Source organism: Panthera tigris, chromosome C1 (assembly GCF_018350195.1).
Source record: "Panthera tigris isolate Pti1 chromosome C1, P.tigris_Pti1_mat1.1, whole genome shotgun sequence".
NCBI classification, from domain to species: domain Eukaryota; kingdom Metazoa; phylum Chordata; class Mammalia; order Carnivora; family Felidae; genus Panthera; species Panthera tigris.
This window is the reverse complement of record NC_056667.1, coordinates 5994242-6006593: the sequence shown is the minus strand read 5'-3', so window position 1 is coordinate 6006593 and position 12352 is coordinate 5994242. Positions and strand designations below refer to the sequence as shown.

Below are 12352 nucleotides of genomic sequence, written 5' to 3'. Positions count from 1 at the left end.
TGACAGGTTCTTTGTGTTTCGGGATGACAAACTGCCTGATGCTTCAGGCTGTGGTTTTTACCCTTGAGAGGACCATGCTCTTGCTCTATTTACATAAACCTGCTGATTTGCTGAGGGTTGTTGAAAGCAGAGAGGGCTTTCTTTGCCTTGAGAATCTGCCTTCATGTTTTGGCTGACTTCCTTCCCCAGCTTAGCAAATGCTCTGTCGTTTGCAGATGGCACAATAGATTCTTGGACACAGCGCTTTGTTGAGGTTGTGAGAAATAGCCAGAAACGCCCCTGTTCAGTATCATTGCATAGATCATGGATGCAGGATTGAGGTCACTCAGTTGTGTGATCCATTCCCTGGCAGAGGCTTGGTGTTAAGAGAGCAAGCCTCAACCTAGACCCGTGGTTTTATTTCAGACACCCCTGGTAGAGAAAAAAAAAATTAGTTAGCGTGTATTGTTTGGAATAATTGATACCGATGGTAATGGCCTCACTCATTTTTCTGGCCTATTTCAGGCTTGCTGATTTTAAGATTAAAAAAATATATATTTGCCCTGCAGCAGCCGTTTGCTCAATCTGGTAAACACGCATTTTCGTATGGATAATTTTGAAAATGTGCATTATGCACTTAATGGATTGCATCAGCTTTGCTCAGGTTTTTCGGAACTGCTAGCTTTGTGATAAAAAAAAGAGAACAGTTTCTTTCTTTCTTCATTTTTCTTTTCTCCTTTTCTCTTTACTTTCTTTCCTTCCCTCTAAGAAAAAAGGTGTCTGTAGTACATGTGTTGGCCATGGGAGATTTTCAGGTTGAGGCTCATTGACCCAACTGACAGAAACCAATTTTATCACTTCAGACAATCTATGCACTTATAAACTGCATGAAGACTCTTGGCAAATCATTTTGGCTTTAAAAGATTACTGGGCATATATTCCAACTGAGATTTTAACATTGCTCTTTACTTATGTTCTCATCTTTCCCTTGCCAAATAAACCACTTTATTTTTGTGCTCACTAAAAACATCTATATAAAGTTATTTTCTTAAATAGTTGCTTAATTAATGAGACAAGAGAGAAATATTTTTTTATTATGAGTATTTGGCCTCATTTAACCTTGTTTTGAAAATCATTAAGGTAACACTAAGTAGTTTTTTTTTTCCCTGTGAGACTTGAATTCCAAATTGTTCCTTAGGATGCGTTCTCTTTTAGTTGGACCATCCTAATTTTTATGAGAGGGTGATAAAGAAAAATTTGACTCTACGATAATTTCTCATGCTTTTACTTTTATAATGAATTTAAAAAGTCAGATTAAAACAATGTATTTTTTTTCCATTTTCTGTGGCAAGTTAGACGTGGTAAAAAAGTTTATATTACCCTTGATCTTAGTGATTCTGTGTTTTACGATTACTCAAATAAAAGACTTTAAAAATTTTGTTATTTAATTATGAAGTGAGCTTATCTTTTTCATGTATAAGTTTCCAAATACTGATAGAGATCACTGGATACAGTGACCTGTTTTACAGATGATTAGTCCTGTGCATTGGAATCTCCTATATGGATTTAGATGAATTTGGGTTGACATGGTAGCTTTTAAACAGAAAGAGGTGACTTTTTATCTATTAATAAGGTATGCATAAGTAGATGTAGTAATTCCATGTGTCAGGTTTAAGGATCTTTCTCACTCGGCCTTGTTCCTAATGGCAGCATTCCTTGGGCCAAGGGGTGTGAGTTGGCCTCCAAGACTGCCAAAAGCTTGTTAAGGGCAGGGTTATCAGGGGCCATCCTCGACATCCCAGTTTATTCCTTTCCTCCCTTCTCTAAGAGAGTTACATCCAGGTATATTTACAGATAATCATTTTCCTGAATGTAACTTTGCAGTGAGAAATGAAAGATTATAGATTCTCTTTCCTTTTCTGGAAAGCTTTTTTTGTATACAAGTTAATAGCTACTTTAAGTCTCAGAGTTAGAGGGTTTATAGTTACAGTGATTCTGTTGATTATGAAAAGTATACAAAAAGCTTTTTTTAAGAAGGGAGGTGTTGCCATTTCTTCACAGAGGAGCCTCATGAGAATTGACTGCCCGGGGAACTAACTCATTTTAAAGTAGGTGCTGGTGACATGAAGGAGTGAAGAGAATTTGGCATGGACAGAGTAATGGAGTTTTGGATACTATAGCCCAGTGGAGGTTGAGGTGTAGTGTAGGACCAAAGCATCGTATGCAGCATGTGTTTTTGTCCAATGAACTTTAAGAAAGTGGAAGTCACTAGCTAGGAAGTAACCCATTAGTTCTGAAGTCAGTGAATATAGTTAGGTGTGACAGTGTTAAGAGATACAGAAGAAAGGCTTTTCCGTAGGAGGTGGGTGAAAGGAAGAGAGGGCCTGTAGACTAATTTGTGTTCAGGTTGAGTGAGACAGATACATAATAGGTATCTAGAGACTTGAAATACTGGTACTTGGTACAACAGGAATTGGACACAGACATTAAGATCCTTGGGTTGTTCCAAAATTGTTCAAGTGCAGTTTTTTTAATCTAGGAAACGTTTTTACTTGAATACCAAATTAGGGGTAGTGAGACAAACATCTGCCGAAGTGGGAAGAGTTCTCTTGTTTCTTAAGATGATTGGCATGTTAAATGGACGTTGCCTGAATATTGAGCAGACTTATCTAGCATCCTGGACCCTGGAATAACAGAGAAAGTTCAGTCAACAGATTATTCCTGAGCTACTGTTGTACATGAACTGAGGGATTGAATCTTTGTTGTTGAGTCTACATGCGAATAAAGAAATCAGTTTGGGACGTTCTGGATGCCTAGATGATTGGCATTCAGATTTCATTTTCTGGATTGACTGGGCTACAAAAATCCTGATGTCTTTCAGGAAGTTTCTTTTTTTTTTTTTGGAAGGAAGTGTCATTGGTGAGGGCTTTCTTCATGATCCACCTCTCACTGGGTCAGCTAGTGCTTGTGGTGGTACTGGACTGTCCACTGGATGGATGACTCCAGATTTCTACTCCTTTTCTTATTCTTGACTCCACATGTGTGAAATAAGGCAGTAGAGGAATCTGCTTGTATTCTCAAGCATCTCAGTTATTTTAAGATACACTCATTGGGAAGGACCATGAGGAAGGATGAAACAAGTGGCATTTTGAATGTGGGTATCATGGTCATTATCCCTAGAAAATTTGATGGACTGCAGATGCCTTTACTTCTTAGGAAATAATACGTAGAGATTCCTATTCTAAGCTTCATGATGATCTTGGGTTGTCATGTGGAGAATTAGTTCAAGTCCCTTTATAGCTACTGCTTCCCTTAAAATCATTGCTTCCTTAAAAAAAAATGTATCTTAACCTGCCATTTTAAAGACTTTAAACCAGCCCTTTAGAGGCCAGCTATCGAGAGCATCAGAAATAATTGCCCAACCATTGCCGTGTCAAATATAATTTAAGAAAGCACACTCTTATTCCCTTGAGAAAAGTGTGGTTTGGTTTACTACATCCCATCTGATTTGCGGCCTTCTTTTTCTTTATAATTAGAAACCAAAATGTGTTTAGGTTACAATTTAATAGTAGTAAGTTGCCCACAACAGGTTACATTTCTTCTTTCTGTTTTCTTGGTTTAGGCGAAAAGGTCATTGTAATGGCATGTTGAGGCTAGTCTTCTTCACATGTTTCATTTATTTCCTCACAAATTATTTACTAAAAATAAAGCAGCCCCTGGCAAAGCCATTCCTCTTTCTGAAGACACGGGAGCATCCGAGTAAGACATTCACAATTTTGTCTTGTGTAGCTGTGAGCAAGTAATTCCCCTGGTTGAAGTGTTTCTGTCAAAATATGGTTGATCCCACGAGATTTCCTTCTCCCTCTTCTTCAGGTGCCCCGGAAGCAATAATTGAGGCTTTATCACGTTCTTTAAATGATCAGAAAAGTGGTCAATAAGGGCCTCAAGTCAAGGGCTGTTTTCCTCCAGCTTACATTTATTTGTAATTTACAATTCATCTTTGAAAATTTTTTTTCCTATAAAAGAGATGTGCTTTGTCATTTGTTTATTTATGCGGTGGCTTTATGGGCCCTGTCTTTGTTCCCTTAAAGGTAAATGCCATTGTTTTAAATTTTCTTTTTCTTTTAAAGACTGTGTGTATATCGAGAGTCGGAGGCCAAACACGCCGTATTTCATCTGTAGCATTCAAGACTTCAAACTGGTAAGCATTTTTAATGTCTGTTGCTTCTGCTCTGTACCTTCCTTCTCTTTCCAGTTCCATGGATTGCTTCTTCCTGGTTACTGACTTGATAACCGGTTCACCTCTGAGTGCTAACTGCCTGGCTGCTGGAGCACACATGTAAGGCAGTTAGTGGTTTTATCCGTTTGCTTTTGTAACACTTACTGTTATAAAGCTTGTCCTGTGAACAGCATTTCCAAAGTTTTCATTTCTTTGGTAGCTGTTTTGGCCATAATTTCAGAGAATTTCTTGAGTTTCTGAAGCTGTGTGTTTCTTCTCAGCCATTGTGAAGAACCTGAAGTAAATGTGGGAATTAGTGGTGAGTTGGAAAAAAAGAATACAAACGGGCCAGAGAGTAGTTTTTGGCGATGACTGTCTTTTACTTAGATATTTTGAGTGTATCTTGGGGTCGCCTGGTGTTGGAGGTTGGGGGAAGGAAGTCTGGTTTGGGGATGTATAGAGCTACAGTACTTCCCACTGCCAACCTGCCCAGTTTTAGAGGTGCTGGTATTGCCCGGTAGGTAGGCAAATCTCTGGGTTGTAGACTGGTGGTTCCCAGCCTTGGGGCTTTGGATCCCTGGATCTCAGCAGAGATTTACCAGAGGTCTGCAAGTAAACATTTTCAGTTTAAACTATGCCTCCCATGTGTTTGTGCAACTACTTCTCAAATATATTCATATGCTGGTGTGATTTTAAAGTGAAAAAATTCACTTTATTTAAAGACAATACACAGTTAAGAATCAGCTTATTATGTGTTTTCCTCAAACATGGTATGTGAAATACCATCAGAGTACTGCCATTTGGGGGATCTTTTGAAACATCACAAAGGTGTCCTTGTACTTGAAGGTTGTGAACCCTGTCTGCCTGCTTAGATACAGGGAAATCCTAATTCTTTAGTTGTGTACAGGTATGTATCCGTATCTGTGAATGCTCTCATTTCCAAAACCTTTGTAGCTTGACAGCATTTGTGTTCTGACACTCTGTATGTGGTACGTGATACTTCAGTCTAAAGAAAGGTAATGTAGTCTGAAGAGATCTTGAACTCTGCGTCTCCTTTGTTTCTTTTTATCATTTTTAATGACCCCAACTACCCAATTAGTGTATTCCAATTTAGCTAGTTAAAAAATTGCATGCCATTTAATTTTCCTTATTAAAGTTTTGTTGCATAAGTAACACATGCTTATTACTGTTTTAAAAAAGTCAAATGTGCCATTTGCTTCTGTGACTTATTTATTCTTGGTAGGCTGCTTTTAATTTCCCTGCTTGTGTTACAAGGAGGCCTTGCAGTTTAGTTTTGTAAATCACTTTCTATTCAAATTTTACATCAGTATGAAGTTTTAACATTTTTAGAGGTCTTTGCTATTTCTTACATATTTCCTCCCAAAGATTTCTTTTGCAGATGCTGCACTGATATCTGAAAATCGGGGCAGCGGTCTTGTTTCCTGATGAGCTTTCTTTTGCTTGTGGCTACTGCTCCTGTTCTGTTTCTGCTTATTGTCTTTGTGGGTGATTTTTTAATTTCAATTTAATTTAATTTAATTTAATTTAATTTTTTATGATTTTTTTTTTTTTTTACCACCAAATGTAGTACCAGTGCACCATGGAAAAGATATAGTCGTGAAATAAAGTTACAAACGTTTTTTTTGTTTGTTTGTTGTTTTTTTTTTTAAACCTATTAGATTCAGAGCCCTTTTTGTATAATTTTAGCACATTAGCAGGTGCCTTCATGTTTGAACAGCGTCTCTTATGAAATGCTGATTACAGTGTGATAGTTGCTGTTTGGGGCAGAGGTTCCTGCTGAGTTACAGTAATTGCTCAGAGGATTAACAGCAATAAAAGCTGAAGCTTCTGTTGTCAGTATTGGTCTGGTACAACACATTAAGGCCGTCTGCAAAAACAGTGTGGGGAGTGGGCACGGTGTGTGAGGTGCACACTGCTACAACGCGTGTTTTTGTCTCAGTTCTATATTCAGCACATACGTGTAGTTGTTGTGTAAGAATAACAGAGATGGTGAAATACTGACTCCTAGAAAGAATGCAGTTATTGTCTGGATGTCCACTTTCTTCCTTCCTTGGTTCGCATTTCTGCTTATGAAAAGATAATTTAATAGATGAGAATAATCATAGATTTTTTTTTCCTTCAGCTTACCCAGGCTTTTAAGGGGAAAAGATGAACAGAAGGAAATATGCTTTGTTTCTCTTCAAGATTTTAAAAAGAAGAAATTGGAGTTGGTTTTGCCCACAGCAAATACCGTGCGTGGCAAGAGGAGCGACGAAGACAGAAACCCAGCAGCTTTGAAATGTTGTTGATTAATTATGTATTTTATCTTTTTAAGCTTTTTTGGTTTGGGGTTGTAACTGAGAGATGTGTTCTTTGTTTACAGCCATTAATTAGAATTAACCCTTTTACTGTGGTGAGTTTTTGAGCATATGGTATATTTGAGACTGTGAGAAGAACCGGGCAGATGCCCTTTGTGGTCCACATGAAGTAAGACTACAGTCCTTAGCAGCAGTTAAGGAATTGAGAGGGGGGCCTAAGGAAACCTCTATGGCCAGTCACCAAAACTAGCGTGATGCCAGTTAGTCGAACTGAGAACCCTGGGTAACATTTCAGGAACTAGTTCTGTGAGAGATAAGAAGGGTCTTTGCATTTTCCGTGGGGACCTGGGCCGTCCCCTGGGCTCTGCCGCTACATCCCGTGCAGTCGGAGTCCACGCTACAGAAGGTAGTTGTCTCTGTGTGCGGGATTCCGTTACACCTGGCCAGGTGTTCAACAGTGTCCCCGTTCACTCTCAGAGGGGTCCTTGTTTTAGATGATAGTTTACGTGGCCATCTTGCCTGGGGGGATGGGATCCACGGCTTCCTCTTTGTTCGCGTGCAACCATCAAAGCGCATAGGGCCACTCCCGTACTATATGGGTCCACCCGTTTAGACCCCGCACTTTCACGGGGTACGTGGAAGCTGTGATGGTGCAAAGTGGTCGAGTTCCCAGCAGAACTGAGGGCACTTGTGAAAGTAGCACTTTTAAGGGAAGCACATTACGTGTTGTGTTAGGAAGCTTTCGTCCTCGTAGGGAGTGTTAATTTGATTGGGCTTCTTTGCACGCGAGGAGACCGGCCTGGGTTTGTTTGACTACGATGACGAAGGGATCCGTGGAACAGGTAGTCAAAGCAGGGGCGCAAGAGACAGGAGGGGCGAGGTGGAGTGAGGGACGGTGCGTGCTTCGAAGTAGGAATAGGAAGCATCCTCAGTTAAATAAGGCAGCTGGGCACCTGAGGCTTCCGAGCGAAATGAGGCAGCTGCCAAAATCTTTAGCTCTTTGAAAGAAAGGCAATATGGAACCGGCAGTCTGCGATCTTCGCGGCCTTGCTTGAAAAGATTAACCGAGAGGCTGAAGGAGTTAGCCGAGGGGCCAACGGGAAAGGACGACTCGAGAAACGCCTCCGTGGCCACAGAGAGGGCTGGCAGGCGCAGACAGGTTGCAGGCCAGCTGACCCGGGGAGGCCGGAAGCCGGGAAGAGTGGGGACCAGGGAGCGGTGGGCGGCGACAGGGCGAGAGCCCGCCCTCTGCCCCGCCCGGAGTCCGCCCCTCTGCCCCCGTGGGCCCAGGCTTCCTCAGGCCGCCCGCCCGTTCGGGTACTTGTCCGGTGTCCTTGTTTCTGCTCCCCAAGGGCCTGTCTTCTCGGCCGGCCTGAGTGGCTCTCCGCTCGCAGCCGAAAGAGCCTGGCATGACCTCTCCGGCGCTCCCTTCTGCCGCGCTGCCGCGGCTCTCCTAGGTCGGTTGTGACTTAGCTCGCTTCCAGAGAGAGTTCTGTTCCCGGATGAGCCAAGATCGCCAAGGAGCCTTACAGCCCCGAGTGCGGTGAGGAGTGTTTCCGTTAATCAGGGCCTTCGGAAGGCCTTTAACGAAAGCCTCCTTGGCGTGCTTTGTTGGGCGCGGCTCCTGGAGGAGCCGGAAGCCTGTGGGACAAAGTGCCTTCCCGCAGTGACCGTAGTTTCTGGTTGGACAGACAAGTGCGGCATTACGGGGTGTCAGTCCTCAGAGAGAACGCTCTCCGTAGGATTGATGTGGAGGAAGCCATTCACTTTTTGTCCCCAGAGAAAGATTTCTTTCTTGCTTTTACTAAAAAACAATAAAATTCCATTTTTTATAGAAATCCAGGCCGTCAGCATGATAGAGTTGATTTGCTATCGTAAATCCTGAAAATGCTTAGCAGGATCATTTAGATTAGTAGTTTTCATTCAGTAGAACACTGAGGACTACCTTGTCTGGCTCTGATAGTACTCCTTTGTACCTAAGTCTTCGTTCACAGATAAGTCATGGAACCCAGTCCTTTGATATTCTACGCGGACATTCTGTGTGGATGGGTTCCTAATGAGCTTTCATCATTCCTACGTTAGAAAAAAAAGGATTTTGGTCTCCTAGAGTTAAATAATTATCGGTTCTTCAGCTGTTGTACGAAATGATTTTCCGGGTTGGATATGTGATTACTTCAAATATTATTTTGAGCAAATACCAGTGATTGATTCCTTTGGTGCCTGTTTGGTTTATTAGAAGCTGAAAGCTGTCATTAAAATTAAACCTGGTGTAGAGATTCCTTCCAGTTGGGGGAATATCATTGGGGATATTACGGTATTTTTGGTCACCTGTTTAGGGCTCGGTGACTTGTTACGGCTCCGCATGGACGAGTGTGCTTTTGTGGCCTCTCGTCCCTGACGGCACGCGTTCTAAGTGCTGGTTGTGAGCGTGGAGGAGCTGAGGCTGCACGCCACATCTCCGTTACTGCTTTCTCTTGGTTTCATTGCCAAGTGTGAGCAGCCCGGGGGAGGAACATTCGCAATTACTTCTTCCTGGTCGGTGTCTGTAAAGAACCGTACCCCCAAAGTTGATGGCACAGGACAGCGGAGAGGGGCTGCGGACACAGGAGCTTCGGCTCAGCTTCGCTCCCCATCGGTGTTGCCCTCTCGCCACCAAATCAAGTTTCTCAGAAGCAGATTAAAAGCAAGGAGCTGCTTTTCCGTCATTACAGTGACAATTTAACTGGGGATAAGTAATTTTATCTTTTCATTTCTTGTTAGGGACCTCGACATAGATAATGCTGGGGGACACGGGACCCCTCGCTACCGTGCACTCTGTGCACACACCTGTGTGTATACACCGTGAGTTCGTTTTCACTTAGGCACCACATGCCGCAGTCGTTTATTCCCATCTCGGCTGCCGTGCTCGCTCAGCATAGAATGTATGGCGTGTAGACGTTTGGGAAATGGGCATTCGTTTTGATACTAGGTAAATCTCGTATCAGAAACTTTCCCGGGAATGGGATAGGAGGACTGCATTAGTGTGAGTGTGGCTAATGCAGAACGTGTGGTGTCACCCAGGGACCGAGACGAGGGACGGTAGCGTGCATGTGTCCGAGCTTGACTTTGGCATCAGCTGGTCTGTTCTCGAGTTGCTATCTTTCATGACCTTGGGCAAGACGCTCAGCCCTCCTAACTTTGTTTTATTTACCCGTGTAGTTGGGGTATAAAGCACCTACCTGGCAGGGACGTTGTTTTTCGATTAAAAGATCGAGCCTGCAAAGTGGATGCAGGGTGCTGGGGCCGTGGGAGGACGTGGTAGGGATATGGTGTTTCATCGGTACTCTGCGTCCAAGCTTTGCAGGGGCAGACACCGTGCCTGCTTTTATTCACTGATGTATTACTGTGTGCTTATTAGCATATTGCCCGGCCCATCCACAACAAATGTTTATTGAATGTTGAGTGAAGTTAACGTTTCAGTGGGAAAAAACTCAGTGCATAAAGTTTTAGAAAAACGTTAGCAGTGATTTGATACAATGCATTAACTACAAATCCACCTTCTCTTTATTAAACAAACCAGAGAGACGCATTTCTTTACTGTTAGTCTACAACGTGTAGTGTTTTGGTTCGCTTGTAGTGTGTAGTACTTTAGATATTTAAATAATAAAAATCTATTCTTAAAATAACTTAAAACTCAGTTACTTACTTTCTTCAGGAGTTTACAGAGGGTTGCCGAAGTCATAACATTTTTTAGGCATTATAATGTGTTTTGAATTTTCTATATTACTGACTTTTAGCAAAGATAAATGAGGACTTAAGTCTGTAGGTGAACATTCCTGAGAAGGCTGGCTGATAGGAAAAATGCCTTATGATGTAATGATTCAGTTTCGTGTCAGGTAGTGGTTGATTTTCTCTTTTTGGTAGCCGCTCAAGTTAGATTTCCAGAACTGAGTACTTCTTTCCATAGTTCCTTTTTCTCCTCTAGTTCGTTCCCTAGGAAAAGGTCAGTATCCCCCATTTACATCTGTGTGACTTTGACGGTAGTGTTGGATAATGAAGTGAAATCCTTGAAATTCGTTATCGACTGTTTTTTAGTTTACAGGGTGAGGAATTAAGTATTATTTAGAGACATAATGGAGTGTGCAGCTGAAGTCCTTCTCCCACAGGGCTCCTTTCCGCCACTTTAGTTGTCCTCACCTGTCTGGAGTGGGTGCTCCAGCATGACACCACTCTTACACGGTGATTTCCACGTCCAGCAAAGGTGCACCCTATTGATTTGGTGCTCAAGTATTCTTCTGGAGACCACACCGTTTTTCTCCCTTCATTTACAGTACAGGCCATGGTTGCTTAGTTGCTATCTATAAGCATTACGATAAACTGTAATGGGTCATTAGGCTTGCTCCATGCTATTTGTGTGGAGTAGGCCACCAATAATAAAAAATGTATGCACAGAGACTGTATGTCCTTTTCACATATAAATGTGACGTTTATGATTTTATTTAATCCTTTAAGAAGCAAGAGGGGGATGAAATCCTTAGCCCCAAGTTTAACGGACAAAATATCGTCAGGTGTTCCCCCCGCCAGTTATGGAGCAGTCATGTTGCAAGTTACTTTGAATCACTACAGCCTTTTTCCCTGATACGAATGTCAACTTATAAATGGTGGGGCTGATATTCACATAAATGAAAATCAAAATGAGGCTTTGGGAATAAATACTCTCATAGCATCTTATTGGCCCCATTTACCCAGCTTCTCAGCAGGCTGTTTTCACTCATGACTGACAGTCATTGTAGGCCACGTGGGATTTAAAGTTTTAATGGTTCACTGTTACCGTGAAGTTGGGTAATTCATTTTTCTCCTGGTTTATTTGGATTTTAGGACTAGGAAACCACTGAAAGAATTTCGTCTAATTATACTGTTCCATAAAATATGTATCTAAAAATGTTTACTAAACCCGTTCTCTGGAGGTGAAATGTTTTTAATGCGAAAAACCCTAGGTATTCTAACCTTTCTAAAAAAGGAGCTTAAGAAAGTTTGAGACAACTTCAGATTTGCAGAGGGCTGCTTTGCAAGAATATTCGCAAAGTCTTATTCATATTCTTGATATCTTAGAATTGGAAATTGATAATTTGTGTGTACCTGTGGATGTTTGTGATTAAGGACTAACTTGAAATAGTCCAAGTAAAACCCACCAGAAGAACCAAAAGAAAATGAGGGAAACAGATACCTGTTCATGTTTTCCGATTCATAAGTAAGAACAGTGCTTTGCTTTGAAATGTACTTTTTAATACTTAAAATGTTTTAATAATTATTTGAACTTTTGCATATTTAAAATAATGCCAAGGTGCTTTGAAATGCTTTACTAGGTGTCTTCTTTATTTAAGACTCTTGATGTGAATGAATAAGAATTTGAATGATCTGACTGATGAATTACTAGTGCAAAATATTCACCAGAAATTCATTTTTATTGGATGATTATGGTAAAAAAAAAAAATACTGAGTATTTTGTATATTGTAATGCACAGTTGACCCTTTGATTTGGAATTTGTGGTGCTGGTATGGGGAGGAGGGAGGTGTGTGTGGAGCAGATGCTGTTGCTAACAACACTTGTTGTGATTGTGTGTCGTCCTTGAGGCAGTGGGAGTCAAGACTGACCACACAGGAAGTGTACTATGGGGTGCCCAGGATATACTCTAGAAGGTGATCTGCAGAGAAGGCAAAGAAAACCATCGTGATAAAGACAGTCCCCACTATTAGCTTATTTTCTTGGGATTTGTGTTTTTGTCTTAAAAGAGACCTAGAAAAATAAGTAGTTAATGGAACATGTTAAAATCTTGGATTATAGGAAGTTGTTAGT

At 41.4% G+C, this 12352-nt stretch overlaps 1 protein-coding gene across 6 annotated transcripts in view; it reads left to right on the top strand.

Moving 5' to 3' along the window:
* RERE (arginine-glutamic acid dipeptide repeats) overlaps positions 1-12352 on the top strand; it is a 422829-nt gene that overhangs the window by 187545 nt on the left and 222932 nt on the right. For 5 of the 6 annotated variants that reach the window (XM_042994378.1, XM_042994377.1, XM_042994380.1 and 2 more), the window contains one exon: positions 4110-4180. In XM_042994378.1, the coding sequence (XP_042850312.1) occupies positions 4110-4180 (71 nt within the window). Of the gene's footprint in view, positions 1-4109; positions 4181-6341; positions 6500-12352 lie in introns of those variants that run through there. The other variant, XM_042994381.1, reaches the window with a different exon arrangement.